At 37.2% G+C, this 18,189-nt stretch overlaps 1 protein-coding gene across 2 annotated transcripts in view; it reads left to right on the forward strand.

Annotated features, from left to right (window-relative positions):
* LOC114642871 (nectin-3-like) overlaps window positions 1-18,189 on the forward strand; it is a 513,459-nt gene that overhangs the window by 179,759 nt on the left and 315,511 nt on the right. For both annotated transcript variants that reach the window (XM_051926988.1, XM_051926987.1), the window contains exon 5: window positions 3,399-3,550. In XM_051926988.1, coding sequence (XP_051782948.1) covers window positions 3,399-3,550 — 152 coding nt within the window. The remainder of the gene's footprint in view (window positions 1-3,398; window positions 3,551-18,189) is intronic.

An 18,189-nucleotide genomic window follows, 5' to 3' on the forward strand; every position in this document is an offset into this window, starting at 1 on the left:
GGACTGCGAGCACATTTCCGGAACGAATTATGCTTGCAAACCGAGGTTCCACTGTACTCTTAATTATTTGAATAATAATTAGGTGTGGTGCTATGTGTCAAGGATCCAATGTACTAGATTGAATCCCATTTCCATTCGCTGTCTGTAGATTTTATATGTTCTTTGGGTATTCTGTCCCCCCCCCCCCAACTTTTCCTTTCCTTTTTTTTTTTTTTCCCCCCAATTATTTTGTTGCATCGGTTGCTTCTTTGTTTACATAATTTTTGGACATTTCCATATAGACTGTACCTTTTTTATCATCTGTAATTTTGCATTATACTATTTATGGGTACTGTATTGTTTTACATATTATAATTAGTGTGTTTTGTTTCAATGATAAATCAGGAAAATATTTTTCAAATCAGTCAAAATAACAAAAACAAGGTGGGCATGAAGTGGTTCTACAACTAAAGTTTACTATATTATTAAACTACCTGGATTGAAAGTTAATTTCAGTTAATTGTAGTTGAATATGATCGGTGGGATTTTCATCCAATTTGTATTATAAATTATTTGTTTTAGTTGAAGCTTTTTTTTTTGACTAGGCTTCAAATCAAATGCTGTTTCCTGCTTTCTTTAAAAAATGTCAAAGTAACTGTCTCTTTAAAGAGATATTGAACCAACATCTTTAATGAAATATATTTCAATAAGGCTGAGCCTGATTGGTGCCAAGAAGCCAACTGTTCTGTAGAAACAGTTGGAGACTAGATTGTCTTGTTAAAAGGTTTTATAAACCCTTATGAATCACTTACACATCCACTGCCAAAACGTGAAACATCCTCTAAAGGAGGGCAAAAGTTTATCAAAGGTATGTATTATAAAAAACCAAACATGGGTAATATGCACAAAAGAAGTAACAGTCGAGAAGAGGGAAGAAAAAAAACATTCTGAGGCTTCATGCATGTCTTTTGGTCCTTTGTTCATTTGGCGGGGAGGTTTCTGCGGCATTACCTGCCTTAGTACCAATGAGGGCCAGTTTGTGCTTCATGCTCAGAAGTTGTGCATGCATCATCCTTCCTCCCCCAAACTATGCGACTCTTCAATTCCACCCGGGGGGGTAAACATTAACATTATACAAAGTTATTGTCTGTTTTTATCTGCATTGTTATCAATCTTTAATTTAATATTGTTTTTTGTATCAGTATGCTGCTGCTGGAGTATGTGAATTTCCCCTTGGGATTAATAAAGTTATCTACAGTAATCCCTCGCTATATCGCGCTTCGCCTTTTGCGGCTTCACTCCTTCGCGGATTTTATATGTAAGCATATTTAAATATATATCGCGCATTTTTTGCTGGTTCGCGGATTTCTGCGGACAATGGGTCTTTTAATTTCTGGTACATGCTTCCTCAGTTGGTTTGCCCAGTTGATTTCATACAAGGGACGCTATTGGCAGATGGCTGAGAAGCTACCCAGCTTACTTTTCTCTCTCTCTTGCGCTGACTTTCTCTGATCCTGACGTAGGGGGATTGAGCAGGGGGGCTGTTCGCACACCTAGACGATACGGACGCTCGTCTAAAAATGCTGAAAGATTATCTTCACGTTGCTATCTTTTGTGCAGCTGCTTCCTGAAACGACATGCTGCACGGTGCTTCGCATACTTAAAAGCTCGAAGGGCACGTATTGATTTTTGATTGAAAAACAAACTCTGTCTCTCTCTCTCTCTCTTTCTCTGCTCCTGACGGAGGGGGTGTGAGCTGCCGCCTTCAACAGCTTTGTGCCGCGGTACTTCGCATACTTAAAAGCCAAACAGCCCTATTGATTTGATTGCTTTTCTCTATCTCTGTGACATGCTCTGCTCCTGACACGCACTCCTTTGAAGAGGAAGATATGTTTGCATTCTTTTAATTGTGAGACGGAACTGTCATCTCTGTCTTGTCATAGAGCACAGTTTAAAATTTTGAAAAAGAGACAAATGTTTGTTTGCAGTGTTTGAATAACGTTCCTGTCTCTCTACAACCTCCTGTGTTTCTGCGCAAATCTGTGACCCAAGCATGACAATATAAAAATAACCATATAAACATATGGTTTCTACTTCGCGGATTTTCTTATTTCGCGGGTGGCTCTGGAACGCAACCCCCGTGATGGAGGAGGGATTACTGTATCTATCTATCTATCTATCTATCTATGCATGCATTCCCAGTGTTCAATTGACGTGTCCTTTGAGCACGTCCTCCTATATTAATGTGATGCATACGCTAGTATCAGTACCAGCAAAAAATCAGGGGGTGCACAATGTTCAGGTTGGAACATGACATTACAGTCTTTGTTTGCTATCAACATGTGACAGCATGCCGCTTTGTAGATCTTACAGGATCAATGTCAGCACTTTGATGTTTGTTTGAATGGTTTGATGCGGTGAAGCAAATCATCAAACTTAAATGTTAACTTACAAATATGTTTGTGGTGGTTTTCTTCATCTCTTTCTCGCATGGACAATTCAAGCATTGCATATTCCCCATCATAATAATTCGATACTCTCACATATCTTTTCTGCTTTTTTTTATTTGTGCAACTTTGCCACAACATCAGAATGTACAGAAGCATATTTGAGCTACAGTGAAGGAAAAAAAGGTCCATTTCATGATTAAAGTGGAAAGTTAGGCTTTAATCTTGAAATGTATAAAAAAAGATGAAAAAACATCACTCTCAATCATGTCAGTTTAGGCTTGAAGAGTTCTCTGAAAATAATACAGCATCATAGTTTGGGCCTTAAATGTTTGTGGTGGTTATACCATTAAGGGCCAGTTGTGCTATTTCAATATTGACTAAAAAATGTACATTTTCATTGCCCCAGAATGAGAATATCAGATTAAAGAAAAGATTTTGAAAACTGTTGGGTTCCTTGCAGGTGAGGTCTTGAGTTGCTTGGAAGTTATGTTTTTGTTCCTATTTGAGTCAAGAACCCTGTGATTTTGCATTATTATTTAAGATGACCATTGCATTCTCATTACTGCCTCATTTATTGCTTGATTATACTTACTTTACACAAACCTCCCTATCAACATACTTTTCAGTCTCCTAATTAACTTTGAAAAGGATAATTGAACCTAGAATTTTGCCAGAAACTACTTAAAGAAACAAGGGGAGGCATGCTTATCATCCCAGCAGCTGGCTCAGGATACAGGAAATGTGCTTGTTGTGTAAGATTTGTTAAGACAAAATGAATAATTTAATAAGTGCTTGAACAATTTTTAAGATACCTTTAAACATTTCTATTGGCTTAATTTTCTTACAGGTAATTTGCAATTTTAACTAAAAAAATTGTGTTCTAAGGAATGTATTTAAATGTACTGTATTTTAGTCATTACTTTCAAAACTGAAAATTATTAAACTTTATTTTCTTCCATTTTGTTTAAGTTCTGATGGAGAGTGGCCCAGTGATCTGCAGTCTGTGAACAATACTCTTATATTTAGCAAACCCCTGCACCATAATCACTCGGGGACTTATCAGTGTGAAGTCACAAATGAAATTGGAAGCAGCAAGAAGCAAAGGACAATTCATATATTAGGTAAGCTGTTTGTCTTTAAAAATATAAATAATTTGTGATTACTTTGCTTTACACAATTTTAACAAAACATCTACAATGTATACAAAACTAGGAGTCAAGTTACCTTGTATTGCCCCTTTATCTTATCGTTCATATTTTTAATTGTATTTTTCCTCTACTTAATCCTTAAACACTAAAAGCACTTAACATGTTGATAAATTGGAGAGAAATATTTCTTCAGAATGATGCACTAATAAATTAGAGATAATAATTTTGACCACTGTCACTATGTTTACAATACATTTGCATATATATAGTGTGTTTTCATTCTAACCATCTGTATAAAGTAGGGCTGCAACTAGCAACTTTTCATAATCGGTTGATCAGTTATTACCTAGATTAGTTGATTGACAATTGTTTAAAGTTTTGAAATCCAAATGTGTTATAACAAAAAAAATGTGTTAATCCTAAAATGCACAATGATATTAAACAACAAAATGTATATTTATTTGTGCACAATAGGGAGTACAGAGAAACAGGTCTCTTTGCATCATTCTGTCTTTAATGTGTTTTGAAAGATGAACGAATAATAATGAAAACTAAAGTTTGTAGCATCAACAGCAATCAAATACTGGAGATTAGATTTAGTATAGTACTACAAGATCTTTGTATTGCTTTACAAAAATGTTACCATGTACATATTCTCTGGGCTAAGGCTGGCAGTCTTCTTAGAACCTGTGTTAACCTGTTGCAGAGAGGAGCTAACTTCCTGGTTTTAATGTGGCAGGGAAAGATAAGTAGTACTTTGCTAGACTAGCTGAGGTAAAATATCTGGACCTGTTACTCATCCATCTGTGAATTTCTGTGAAATGCTTTGAGCATGTGAAAGATGCTATATAGAAAATGCATTATTATAATCCATGTATCCTATTACATTGTCAAGCATGAAACCTTATGTGTATATGTCTGTTATTTCAGTTGGTGGTGTTTTCTTTTTTTCTTTGTCAACAGTAGACTATATCTGGGCTGTTAAGGATACTTTTAGTTTCAAAATAACTTAAACATGACATTTATGTTCATGTTATGCTCATCATATCTGTCCTTATGCATCTTTATTAAAAATGTGGAAGCATTTTTTTTTTTTTTTTTGGACCGCCAGTAATTCAGCACTTTAAACCAGTGGTCCCCAACCTTTTTGACTGCAAGGACCACTTTATTAGATGCAAATTTTTCCACGGACCGGTCGGGGGGGTTGGTTTGGGGGGGCAGTTTTATACACAATTTACATAACATTTCTGTTATTATTAAAGTTATTAAGCAGTTCGCATACATTTGCAATCTGACATTTTTCTTCTTTTTTTGCATATAACAAAGACATATGCTTTACATTTGCCAATCCAACAGATTGCACATCACAAACATTAACACTACAATCTTTTTTACGTGTCTGCTGTTTCTATAGGAGGGTGACAATGAGTTAAATTCCAATGGATGTTTTTCAAATGTTGACAAGCAATAAGCAAAAGGAATCAATGAAAACCACAGACAACAAAAACAGCAAAAAAAAAAAAAAAAAAAGTACGAGGAAAGTTCGAAGAAAGAGATTTTTTTACAATGTTTCTGTTTGGGGATCGTTGTGCAAACGTGCACAACTGAGCTGCGACTACAGATCTAACTGCTCTGTGGATGATTCGTTCAAGCATTTCAAGGTCACTTCGTTGTAATGAAAGCATCTGTTGAATGTACTTTGTAGTAACGTGATTTCTATAGACTCATGTCATATGGGGAAACTGTCGGGACCATAAAAATACTTGTATGTTGTAATGGTCTCTCACCTCGGTCTTTCACCTCTCTCTGCACCGCTGCAAAGCCCCGCCCGCCAAGCGTTCTGAAAAGTCTGAGTGAGTCGCCGTTGCCGGCAGTTCTCTCGCGGCCCGGCTGTCAGATGGCTGCGGACCGGTAGTGGGCCGTGGACCGGGGGTTGGGGACCCCTGCTTTAAACCATTTGTTTGGTAACATTTTCATGCTTGAAAATATGTTCAAGGATCAAGGGACTGGAGACTATCCCAGCAGCAATAAACACCAGGCACAAAAACAGCCCTGGGTAAAGGGCCACTCAGGTACACACCCACAGTGACATATGCTTAAGACCACTTTGGCACCAGTAGTTCTCAACGCACTAGCAAAATTTCAAAAGATATTTGGACTCAAAAATAATTTGAATAAAAGTGTGCTCTTTCCAGTGAACTCTAGCACAAAATATTAGACTGAACACTAGTCCAGTATTTTAGCAGATCAGTTCAAATACTTAGGGTAAACATTGCAAGTAAATATAAAGATTTTTTTCAACAACATTTTGCTATCTGCATGGAAAGAATTAAATAAGATGTGAGATGAAGGGTAGACTATCAGTCCACATTAGCAGGGAGAATTAACACTGTCAAGATCAACGTCCTTCCCGAACTTCTATTTCTATTTAGGAGCATCCCCGTATACATTAAGAAATTAGATGCAATTGCAACCACATTTATTTAAAAATTTGAAATATTCATACATCCAAAAGATGACTTTACAATGATATAAAGTAGAAGGGGGCATTGCACTACCTAACTTTCAATTTTATTACTCAGTGGCAAATAAAGACCTGCTCATCGACATGAATTGATGAATATACACAAGCCTGGTCTGTAATAGTAATTAAGTCTTGCTGTACCTCTTTATATGCCCTGCGTTTGTGCCCAAGTAAATGCTAATTATCGTCAATGTATTGATAATGCAGTTGTCCATCAGTCACACAGAATATAGAACCAATGTAGGAAGCACTTTAAGACCGAGAAGCTGTTATCTGTTGAACCTTTACATGATAATCTCAAATTTACACAGTATTTACTGTTTGGAAAACCTCTGGGATTAAAATACTTAAAGATTTGTATATAGATAATGTCTTCAAACTTCCCATCAACACAATTTTTCCACTACTTTCAAATCAGAAACTTTGCTAAAAGGATCATGCCCAATTTTCCTCACCTCGCACCAATTTCTATTCCAGAGGCAATACTGATCAGTCTTGACTCGGAGAGCATCTCAACAATATAATAGCTTCTTAGTCTCTTCCTTTCATAGATTTTGTTGTACATTTGAGAAAGTATTTTTCACTTCACATCTCTTGAAAGGAGTGGAAAGCAGCCATACATAGAATACACTCTAGCTTCATATGTGCAAGGCATTTAATTATCCAACTTAAAATCTTTTATCAAGCTTATTTATCTCATTTAAAATTGTCCAAAATGTATCCAGGGCAAGATTTAACATCACTGGGTCACTTGTTTTGGGTAGGCACCAAATTAACATCATTTTGGACAACAATCTTTGAATGCCTATCAGACAGCCTTGGTGTCACAATCACTCCTAACCCATTAACAACTGTGTTTGGTGTACTACCAGATGAGTTTATAGTGGAGAAGGACAAATTGATTGTGATTGCCTATACCACACTACTACCGCGTAGCCTTATGCTGAACTGGAAGAATCCCAACCCACCTCTTAAGTCATGAGTAACTGACATCTTGTACTATCTGAAAATGGAAAAAATGTAATTCTCACTTAGAGGATCCACTTGAAACATTTTAAAAATATAGCAAGATCTAATTAATTAAATCAATAGGATATGTATTTATATTGGGGGAGAAAGGAAATTCTCCCTTTGTTGTTTTTAAAGGTTTGCTCATGTTGTAGTCTATCCTCTCTTAATAATAATAAAAATACATTTTATGTATTTGTAGGTGCGTTTCTAAACACTCAAGACACAGAACAATAGACAAAACACAGATTATAAACAAAAGTAAAATGCAAAAGTTAAAATCAGACAAAGCAATTGTAATCAAAGAGAAAAAGCAGTCTTAAACAAATGAGTTAAGTTTAGATATGAAAAGTGAAAATGATTCAGTATTTCTAAGCTCAGGTGGTAGTGAGTTCCAAAGCTAGGGAGCAGAGCAACTGAATGCTCTCTTCCCCATAGTGGTAAGACAGATGAAGGGGACAGTCAAGTGAATGGAGGAAGAGGATCTAAGGGTAAGGGAGGGAATGGCAACATGGAGGAGGTCAGACAGATATGGAGGGGCAAGGTTGTGGATAGCCTTAAAAGTTAGTAGGAGAATTTTGAATTCGGACCTGGAAGCCAATGAAGCTGCTACAAAACGGGAGTGATATAGTGAATAGAGGGGGTTCTAGTAATGATGCGGGCAGCTGAATTCTGGACCAGTTGAAGCTTATAAAGAGATTTGCGATAAAGACCAAAGAAAAGGGAATTGCAGTAATCCAGACGAGAAGTGTTAAGGCTATGATCAAGGATAGCAGTGGTGTGGGGAGTGAGGGAGGGGCGAATATGATTAATGTTACACAAGTGGAAATATGCAGACCGGGAGATGTTATTGGGACTGAAAGGATAAAGTACTGTCAAGGATGACACCCAGACTCTTAACCCGTGGGGAAGGGGAGACAGAGGAATTATCAATAACAAATGAAAAATGATCAGTTTTGGATAATGTTGATTTTGTACCAATGAGGAGAACCTCAGTTTTGTCACTATTTAATTTAGGAAAATTTGAAGAAAACCAGGATTTGATTTCTGCTATGCAATCAGTAGGTGAGGAGGGTGGAAAGAAAGCAGTAGGTTTGCTAGTGTGTTTGCTAGGGTGTCATCAGCATAACAGTGGAAGCTAATGTTATGTTTACGAAAGATATTGCCAAGGGGAAGGAGGTAAATAATGAAAAGGAGGGGCCCCCAGGACAGAGCCCTGGGGCACACCTGAAGTAACAGCGGTGGGTTGGGATGTGAAAGTTTTAAGCTGAACAAACTGAGTGCGGCCTGAGAGGTAGGATCTGAACCAATCGAAGATAATCTATTGAGAAGAGTAGTGTGACAAATAGTGTCAAAGGCTGCACTCAGGTCAAGGAGGATGATGAGAATAGTAATTAAACCAGTTTCCGCTGCCATAAGGAGGTCATTAGTAATTTTTATAAGTGCCGTTTCTGTACTGTGGATGGGACGAAAACCAGACTGGAACTGTTCATACAGATTATTTTGAGATAAATGAGAATGAAGTTGAATAGCCACTATTTTTTCAAGAACTTTGGAAATGAAGGTTAGATTTAGAAATAGGATGAAAATTACAGAAATTAGTCTGATCGGCACCAGGTTTTTTCAGTATTGGGGTTATTGCAGCAGTTTTAAAAGATGAAGGAACAGTACCAGTAGTGAGAGAAGAGTGGATTATAGTAGAGATAAGGGGGACCAGAGAGGGGAGGCAGGCTTTGACTAGAACTGTAGGGAGGGGGTCCAGTTGACAGGTGGACGGTATAGACTTACAGACAAGGTCTAAGATTTCTGAGAAAGTAGGAAGCTGAAAAGAGGAAAATGAGTGAGTTGGTGGGTGAAATTCAAATGAAGTACTGGAGGAATCCGTACAGAGAGACTGATGAATCTTCTGGATTTTTTCATTAAAAAAGGACATAAGGGAATTGCAAAATTCAGTTGAGTAAAGGTGAGAAGGTAAAGAATCTGGGGGTTGTGTGATATTGTTAAGTAGTGAAAACAGTGACTTGGTATTTCCTTCATTGGAGGAAATAATGAGAGTATAATAGTTAGATTTAGTTTGGGCAATGCAGTCCTTGTAATAAAGTATATGGTTTTTGAACATCTCTTTGTGAACAAAGAGTCCAGTTTTTTTTATATAACTGTTCAAGTTGCCTGCCTTTGGCTTTCAAAAGCCAAAGTTCAGGCGTGAACCAGGGAGCAGAAAAGGAGAAAGAAACAGATCTAGTTTTTAATGGAGCAACAGAGTTAAGAATACCATTAAGTCCCTTGTTATAGTGTGAGACCAGTTCTTCAGGAGTGGGTAAATTATGAATGTCCATAAGGGAATCAATACTAGAGGAAAGACAGTCTAAGTTAATATTCTTAATATTATGGAAAGACATGAGACGGGAAAGCTTAGTGTTGGAAAGTGAAAGTTTAAAATTGAATGAAATAAGGAAATGATCAGTTATGGGGAGTTCATCCACAGTACAATCAAGCGGGGAAACTCCAGAACAGCAAATCAAGTCCAAGATAAGTCCTTTGGAATGTGTGGGAACATCAGTATGCTGCTGGAATCCAAAACTCTCAAGGCAGGATGTAAAGTCTCTAGTAATAGGGACACTGATATTATCCATATGTATATTGAAATCCCCCAGAAGTATTATGTTTGATGAAACAGTAGATAAGTGTGTAAGGAAAACAGTAAAGTCATTCAAAAAGTCATTTGGCTTAGGGGGCCGGTAACCAGTTGCAATAATAGTAGGAATATGACCATTTAATTGACATACAAGAGATTCTAAAGAACTGAAGGCAGGAACAGACAACGGTAAGACTTTCCATTTCTCATAATTCATTAACGTGAGACCTCCACCTCGGCCAGAGCTACAGGGTTGAGAGATGTAAACAAACCCCTGGCTAGTGGATTCGTTAAGTTGGGAAAGTTGAAAAGTCATGGAGTTGTTGCCATGTCTCAGTTAGACAGAAAAAGTCAAACTTACGATCAGTGAGGAGATCGTGGATGAGAGGCCTCTTGCTCAAGAGTGAGCGGATGTTCATCAGACCAAATTTAACAACGGCGTTATCGCATTTAACAATGTTAGCCGACCGGGCTAGGCTGGCTAACACACTGCAGTCAGTGACTCTGCTTAAATTACGTGGAGGATGTCAAGAACTGGACCAGATGGAGTTTATTATTTTCGAACTGTCAGCTTGAATACTCCGACGGGACTCACGGTGGATGTATCTCCGATGGGGGAGGAATATGATGTCTGGGTGGAGATATAGGCCAGTCAGTGGAGGCTCGGACAGGTGAAAACGGAGTCGGAGTAGCTCGGCAGCGGAGTACTGAAGCACGCCCATCGCAGGTTGGATAGTGAGAGACAGGAGGGACCAAACAAACACGAACCAAGTAAATATCCCACCGGTCCACAGGTTAAGTGAAGGCGCAGACAACTCAGATGTCCGGAGAACAAAGCCAGGTAAGTCTCTAAGGCAGGGATAGGCCGAAAAATAGTCCATACACAGCCAAATCAGCAGTCAAGCTAGAAATCAGTCTAGTTTTAAATGATTGAAAAATAAAACTTAACGAATAAATCTGTCCGAAATGAAAATGAAAACAGCTTCTTAGTCCATTAGATTGTAAGTTAATCGTAAAAAAAGTTAAAGAAAAATAGTTTAAAAGTTACTGGAGAGCAGCGGCGACCAGTCACACCAGCATTCACTCAACCGGAAGTTCCTCTTGGGTGGTGGCTGAAGTTTGACGTGATTGTATGGAATGTTGCTTTCTTCAAATAAAATCAATTGATCAAAAAAAAAAAAAAAAAAAACTGACACGCATGTTAGTGATATGGGTAGAAAACAGGAGTACATGGAGGAAAAGCCCTCAAAGACAGTGGAAGTACGTGCAAATTCTTTATCGACAATGGGTAGGTACTGTATGGAATTCAAACCCAGGACTCTGGATCAGGGAGGTAGCAGTGGTAATAGCTTTGCTACTGTTCTGTAAATTAGAATGCAAATAAGCATCTGGATTTCTCTGTGATACAGACTCAATTGTGTAACCCAAACTCAAGCATTGTATTTTTGTGACAACAGTCAGTCACCTATGGCTGTATTTTTTCTGTACATTTAGAAAGTGTTATTAAAAAAGTTGTTAACAATAATGAACTGGATCAATTAGAAAGTGATTTACTTTTGTCCTACACACGCTATTAACTATGCTAATAGTTTTGTTAAAAATTAACCAATGGCTGTGTTCGGGTTAAGTGTACTCAATATGTGAAGCCTGCATGTTTATTTATCTGTGTATGTACTGTATGTAAGTAAAAGTAATGTATCCTCATGTAGGAAGGCACCAAAAAGAAATGCATCATCCCTTTTTCTCTCCATTCATGGTTTTATTGGTTTCCTTTGATGTTCAGAATAGGGTAGTTTTATGTATTAACCTATGTACACATTTTTCTTAGTTTATATAAGCTTAATTTCTAACTTTCTGTTTAATCAAAACTATTTGTTACAATAAATCTTGATTGTAGAAAATATTGCATTTATAAGCAGTGTATTAAAATTATTGCTGGATCATTTATAGTTTGCCTTTTGTGTAAATAACAATTTATCCTCCTATCTCTGTTATCTGTAATTAAAATATGTGAAAATACATTGTAGCCGCTGAAGCATAAGGCGAGATCAAGCACGGGTAAAACGCGTTTTGAAAGAAATCTCTCAGTCCAAAAGTTCATTTTAAAATTATTTAGTGAAAGTTAAAAGCAAATAATTCACACAAGAATAAAAAAAAAAAAGTTACACACACAGAATAAAAAGCAAAATAAAGGAAAACTGTATCTTCTCTAAACTTAGCTTTTCTTGAGAAACTTTAGTTATTTCTGTACTTAAAAGATTCTTTACTTCTTCTATACTTAAAGATTCTTAGCTTCTTCTTCTGTACGCTTTAAATGTACGGCTTTGCACTTAAATAAGCACGAGTTACTTACACACTCAAATGGCCCATAGGCCCATTAGCACGAGCATGTGCCCAGGCACAGTAACGGTTTAAAACCGTATGCCTCTACACCTTACACGCGGCAAGGCTGTCACTAACTGAAGAACAATGTTTACTCAAAGCTGTTAGATATGGCAAGAATATACCAATTCAATTCTACTTATGGGGGTTATAGGAACCTCCCATAGATTATGCATTGTCATCTAGTGAAATATTTATGAATCTTCTATAACTAGGAAAATGGCTCTTGCATACATTATACATTTTTCATTTAAAACTACAAGAATTTCTCATAACTGTTGATCTATGATGAAATAAACTAATGATTGATCAAGAGCCACAAACTAAAAGAAATCAACAGTGATTTTTTATGTCAGATGAGAAAATTGAAGTAATGCAAATGAGTAATACACTAGCTCAATATTTTGAATTTTTCATTTGGTCATATATATGGTATACAAATACAATCTTGTACCTCATTTGGCTTGTTACAAACTTCTCAAATGTTGCTTATTTCATGTCTGTTTCTTGTGAACATTCCTTATTGCTGTATACCAACATAGGAATACAGTAATCCCTCGCTATATTGCGCTTCGACTTTCACGGCTTCACTCTATCGCGGATTTTATATGTAAGCATATTTAAATATATATCGCGGATTTTTCGCTGGTTCGTGGGTTTCAGTGGACAATGGGTCTTTTAATTTCCGGTACATGCTTCCTCAGTTGGTTTGCCCAGCTGATTTCATACAATGGACGCTATTAGCAGATGGCTGAGAAGCTACCCAATCAGAGCACATATTACGTATTAAATAAAACTCAAATATATTGTGAGCACGGGGGCTGTTTGCACCCCTAGAGGATACGGCTGCTCGTCTAAAAAACGCTGAAAGACTACCTTCACATTGCTCCTTTCCTTGCTGGGCTTACTTTTAGTTACTTTGTTGCGCGATATGCTTCCTGCATGGTGCTTTGCATACTTAACACTAGAATTACCAGAGCCTACGAAAAAACTCGTAGATCCGGCCCACCTTAAATCGCTTCTTTAATCCGTTCACACCTCTCCGCCAGTGTCTTTTGTCCTCTAAATGTGCTGATAAAGACAAGCTGCCAGCAGCCAGCTATTCCATCCCCCCACCGACTTAGAACATGCACGAACTTTTCCCAGCTCATGCCTTGATTGATTATCTGGGAGTGAAGTGGAATTTTACAGTGGAAATAATATTGTTATTTGGAACACACGCATTTCATGTGTGTTCCGTTTCTACAGTAATCTGTGTAAACACATTGTTAAAACAGAAACTTTTTCATATTTAAGTAATAAATGTTACAAAATGTAGGCGTCCGTGGCGTAGCGAGATAAGATTTGCTTCTTAGAGCGTAGCAGCTTTGCCGTGCCTCCCAAACCTGAGTTTGATTCCCCGCTGGGGATAAAGTGTTGCATTTTGTTTTCTTTTTAACCTCAAACGGACAAAAAATTTATAAATTGGTATACACTGTCAGTTAATGAGATCGTTATATTTTCATGTGGGATGCTCCTTTTAAAATATTTTTTTAACAATTGAGACTGCAATTAACATGAACAACTGTCCTTATAACTGTTATTTTTAAGATCCATAACACACAGACAGACAGAGCACTGCGTAATAGAGAGACAGACAGGCAGAGATATATAAACAAACAGGGAAGGCACATGTACTAAAAGAAAAAAAAGATCAACATGTGCGTTGTTCCTGCTGCACTGAATAAGCTCACTCGCTCTAACATCACCCCTCCCCCGATCTGACTCTCTAAGTAACAGCACAAGTACAGACACAAATCAAGTGCATGTGTGTACTGTATAATATTAACAAAAAGAGCAGCTTACTACTGAAAATGGCAAATATAGGAGTGAGTGGGGATCGAACAGGGGACTCTTGATTACACTTGGTTTGCGTCTGTACTTGTGCTGTTACTTAGAGAGTCAGATCGGGGGGAGGGGTGACGTTAGAGTGCGTGAGCTTATTCAGTGCAGCAGGAACAACGCACATGTTGATCTTTTTTTTCTTTTAGTACATGTGCCTTCCCTGTTTATTTACATATCTCTGCCTGTCTGTCTCTCTATTACGCAGTGCTCTGTCTGTCTGTGTGTTATGAATCTTAAAAATAACAGTTATAAGGACAGTTGTTCATGTTAATTGCAGTCTCAATTGTTAAAAAAAAAAAAAAAAAATTTTAAAAGGAGCATCCCACATGAAAATATAACGAAAAAAGTAACACTTTATCCTCAGCAGGGAATTGAACTCAGGTCTGTGAGGCACGGCAAAGCTGCTGCGCTCTGAGAGGCAAATCTTAGCACACTGCGCCACGGAAACTGTTGTATCATCCGTGAAGCTTTTGTGAAAGTGTTTATTTGATCTTTGGAACTCAGGCTTTACACATTATATAGTTTATGCCTACATTTTGTAACATTTATTACTAAAATATGAAAAAGTTTCTGTTTTAACAATGTGTTTACACAGATTGCTGTAGAAACGGAACACACATGAAATTCGTGTGTTCCAAATAACGATCTATTATTTCCACTCTAAAACAGCACTTCACTCCCAGATAATCAATCAAGGCATGACCTGGGAGAAGTTCGTGCATGTTCTAAGTCGGAGGGGGGATGGAATAGCCGTCTGCTGGCAGCTTGTCTTTTATCAGCACATTTAGAGGACAAAAGACGCTGGCGGAGAGGTGTGAATGGATTTAAGAAGCGATTTAAGGTGGGCCAGATCAACAAGTTTTTTCGTAGGCTCTGGTAATTCTAGTGTTAAAAGCTCAAACAGCCCTATTGATTTTTGATTGTTTGCTTTTCTCTGTCTCTCTTGCTCTGACGTTCTCTGCTCTTGACGGAGGGGGTGTGAGCAGGGGGTCTGTTCGCACCCCTAAAGGATACGGACGCTCATCTAAAAAATGCTGAAAGACTACCTTCACATTGCTCCCTTCCTTGCAGCTGCTTTGTTCAAGCGACATGGTTCCTGCATGGTGCTTCGCATACTTAAAAGCCCAAAAAGCACCTATTGATTTCTGATTGTTTGCTTTTCTCTCTCTCTCTCTGACATTCTCTGCTTCTGACGCGCAGTCCTTTGAAGAGGAAGATATGTTTGCACTCTTTTAATTGAGACGGAGCACGTTTAAACTTTTGAAAAAGAAACAAATGTTTGTTTGCAGTGTTTGAATAAAGTTCTTGTCTCTCTGCAACCTCCTGTGTTTCTGTGCAAATCTGTGACTCAAGCATGACAATATAAAAATAACCATATAAACATGGTTTCTACTTCGCGGATTTTCACCTTTCGCGGGGGGCTCTGGAACGCAACCCCCGTGATCGAGGAGGGATCACTGTATCTATCTTTTTTTTAATAAATGTAGCATATGTGAGCTTACAGGTGATGTGCCTGTGATGCAGCACTAAAAGCACTAATGAGAATATATTTTTCAATGCTGACAACTATAATAAATTTTACATGGTATGTTCCATTTCTTCCAGGAACTTGTGCTTCTCTGCAAAGTTCAAAAATATGTCAACATATCAATTTAAGACTTTAAACTGATTCATAAGGAGTGTTTGTGTTAGAACCCTAACTGGTATTTCACCTCATTTGGCTTATTGCGCCTGCTATAGCAGGACAGACTTTGCTTCCTAGTGAACCTGAACTTCATAAAGTATTTGGCTAAATAGTTTGAACTCTGTTGTTTTTTTTTATATGTATGTGTATGTGTATATATATATATATATATATATATATATATATATAATATATAAAAGAGTTCATCTTATTAAATATGCTTTTTCTATGGTAGTGTCCTTAAGATTTGTTTTAAACATGCTGTACATTATAATTTCACTGCCTCGACCTCATGTAGACATAATGCAATCTAAGAAATACGGTCACACTTATTGTGTGATGTAACAGATTTGAAAAGAGCTGAATAGGACATAGACAGTTTTGCTTGTGTCTATAGTCTACATAAATAGTACATACACTTTAGAAAGTCTCATTGCATTGGCTACAGTCACAAGGTGAAATGTTAGAATATATTCATAGGGATGTGGTAGTATTCATATTGAGACAGAATAAACCATGGTAGATGAGAACCTACAGTATATCCCTTTCCCTGATCTCAGTTATGTTCTGTGCATAGTTCTAGGGTAAATAGTCTGTTACGCAGACGTAACTATTCACACCAAAGTTTATGTACAAGTTCTATATTTCACAAGCTATACCTCTCCTATAGAAAGCTTTTTGGTAACCAAGAAACTGGTTGTAACAGTATTCACATCAGCAGCCTCCAAAATGACTACATACTCTATCAAACCCCATGATGTTAAACTACAACATCAAGAGCACAATCCTTGTCAGATGCACCATCATTATTACTTATTACTCTACTTGTTTTAGGCATATTTTGAGTTATAATGTGGCCACTGTGTAAGACAAATCTGGTTATACAATCTGCATTTAACTATCTCAGTAGTGATTCCCATTTATAATGTGGGTCACTGTTCTGTTTGAATATTCAAATCAATGTGATGTTTCTTGAAGATGAGACCAGGTTTCCATCAAGGTTTTCTTTGACCTTGCAGCATTTAGTGTCATGAAAAGGTCAGTCATCTCCATAGCCTATTTTGCTGTCTCACTGCTGGGATTTCCAGTTGTGATAGTCTGCAGGCAGACAGATGAAAGAAAAACTGATACCTATATGGTGCCGAGGATGACTCTATTTTGTGATCTTGTGACAAAAATCAAATTCTAATGGAAGAGGTATATTAGTTATTTTGATTAATATGGAAATATGTACATTTTTTCATTTTTCATCACCAGCAAAAACGTCTGTTAAATGCATAAAGGCTAGAAGTAGTAGCAACACTGCAAAATTTGAAAAAAGAGCATGAGGAGGGGGTTTTGTTTATTTTTTTTTAGACATTGGGTAAAGGAGTCCCTTAAAGTTTGCAGATTAGTACAGAAAGTACAGATTAGTCCTTAAGGATAAATGTTCATTTTCTCTTTTGCTGAGTTGGAAAACCAAAATGTGTCTCATAACACTTATTTTATTCAAGCTTCAAGGAACTTCTGTTCAACTGTTAACCAAAAAAAAAATCATACATGATGATGTGCCTTTTGTGTAGTCTTTTTCTTAATGTATATCACTGATAGTGTATTTTATAAAATATAAAAAATGTACAAACAGTGAAAAGTTGTTAGTACACCTCAGTTTTTACAACGAATGACCTAAAATAGTTAAAAGGTAAGCAGTAAACTGTCAGAGGTTTAAATTTAAAGCTTAGGTTAGCAAAAACTAAAAAGGGGAATTTCAGAATATTACCACACCCTCTGAAGTATTGCTTGGACAATATTCTAGTGATAATGGCAAGAAAACAACAATTAACAAATGAAATGAGACCCTTAAAAGTGTATGCCTTTCATTTAGAGAAATTGCAAAAAAGTGACAGTGAGTAAGTCTTACACAATCCAAAGGCAATTGGAAACTGGAAGGAACTCTGATAGGAAGAGATCTGGCAGACCCAAAGTCACAACCCAATCAAAAGACAAGTTTCCTCGGGTCATCAGCTTGCGTGCTAGGTGCTTCGCAGCACAAGAGCTTCAAGCACAGCTTAACAGTGGTCGGAAAAAAGAAAATCTCAGTTTCTACTGTGAAGAGGAGACTTTGTGCTGCAGGTTTGACAGGGTAAGTGGTAGTAAGAAAGCCATTCCTGAAAGGACAATATGAAAAAGCCCAAAATGTACCTAAAGGCAATGTCAGAACTGCGTTAAAAGAACAAGAAGGTACACTTCAAAGCATAGAAAGGCCAGCACAGTCTCCAAACTTAAACCCCTTTGAGTTAATTCTCGATGAACTGGACAGAAAGTGTAAGCAAAGCAGCCTACAGTGTTGGAAAGATCTTTCTGACTAATATTTGATTCCCTTATAGAAAGAATGCTACATTTGTTTTTGGCTGTTATATCAGCAAAAGGTGGCTACTTCCAAAATTTTCAATAAAAATTTATACACTTTGATTCCTTAATTTTTTTTTTTTACCATTATTTTTCTATGCCTTGAT

Source organism: Erpetoichthys calabaricus, chromosome 4 (assembly GCF_900747795.2).
Source record: "Erpetoichthys calabaricus chromosome 4, fErpCal1.3, whole genome shotgun sequence".
Classification (NCBI taxonomy): Eukaryota; Metazoa; Chordata; class Cladistia; order Polypteriformes; family Polypteridae; genus Erpetoichthys; species Erpetoichthys calabaricus.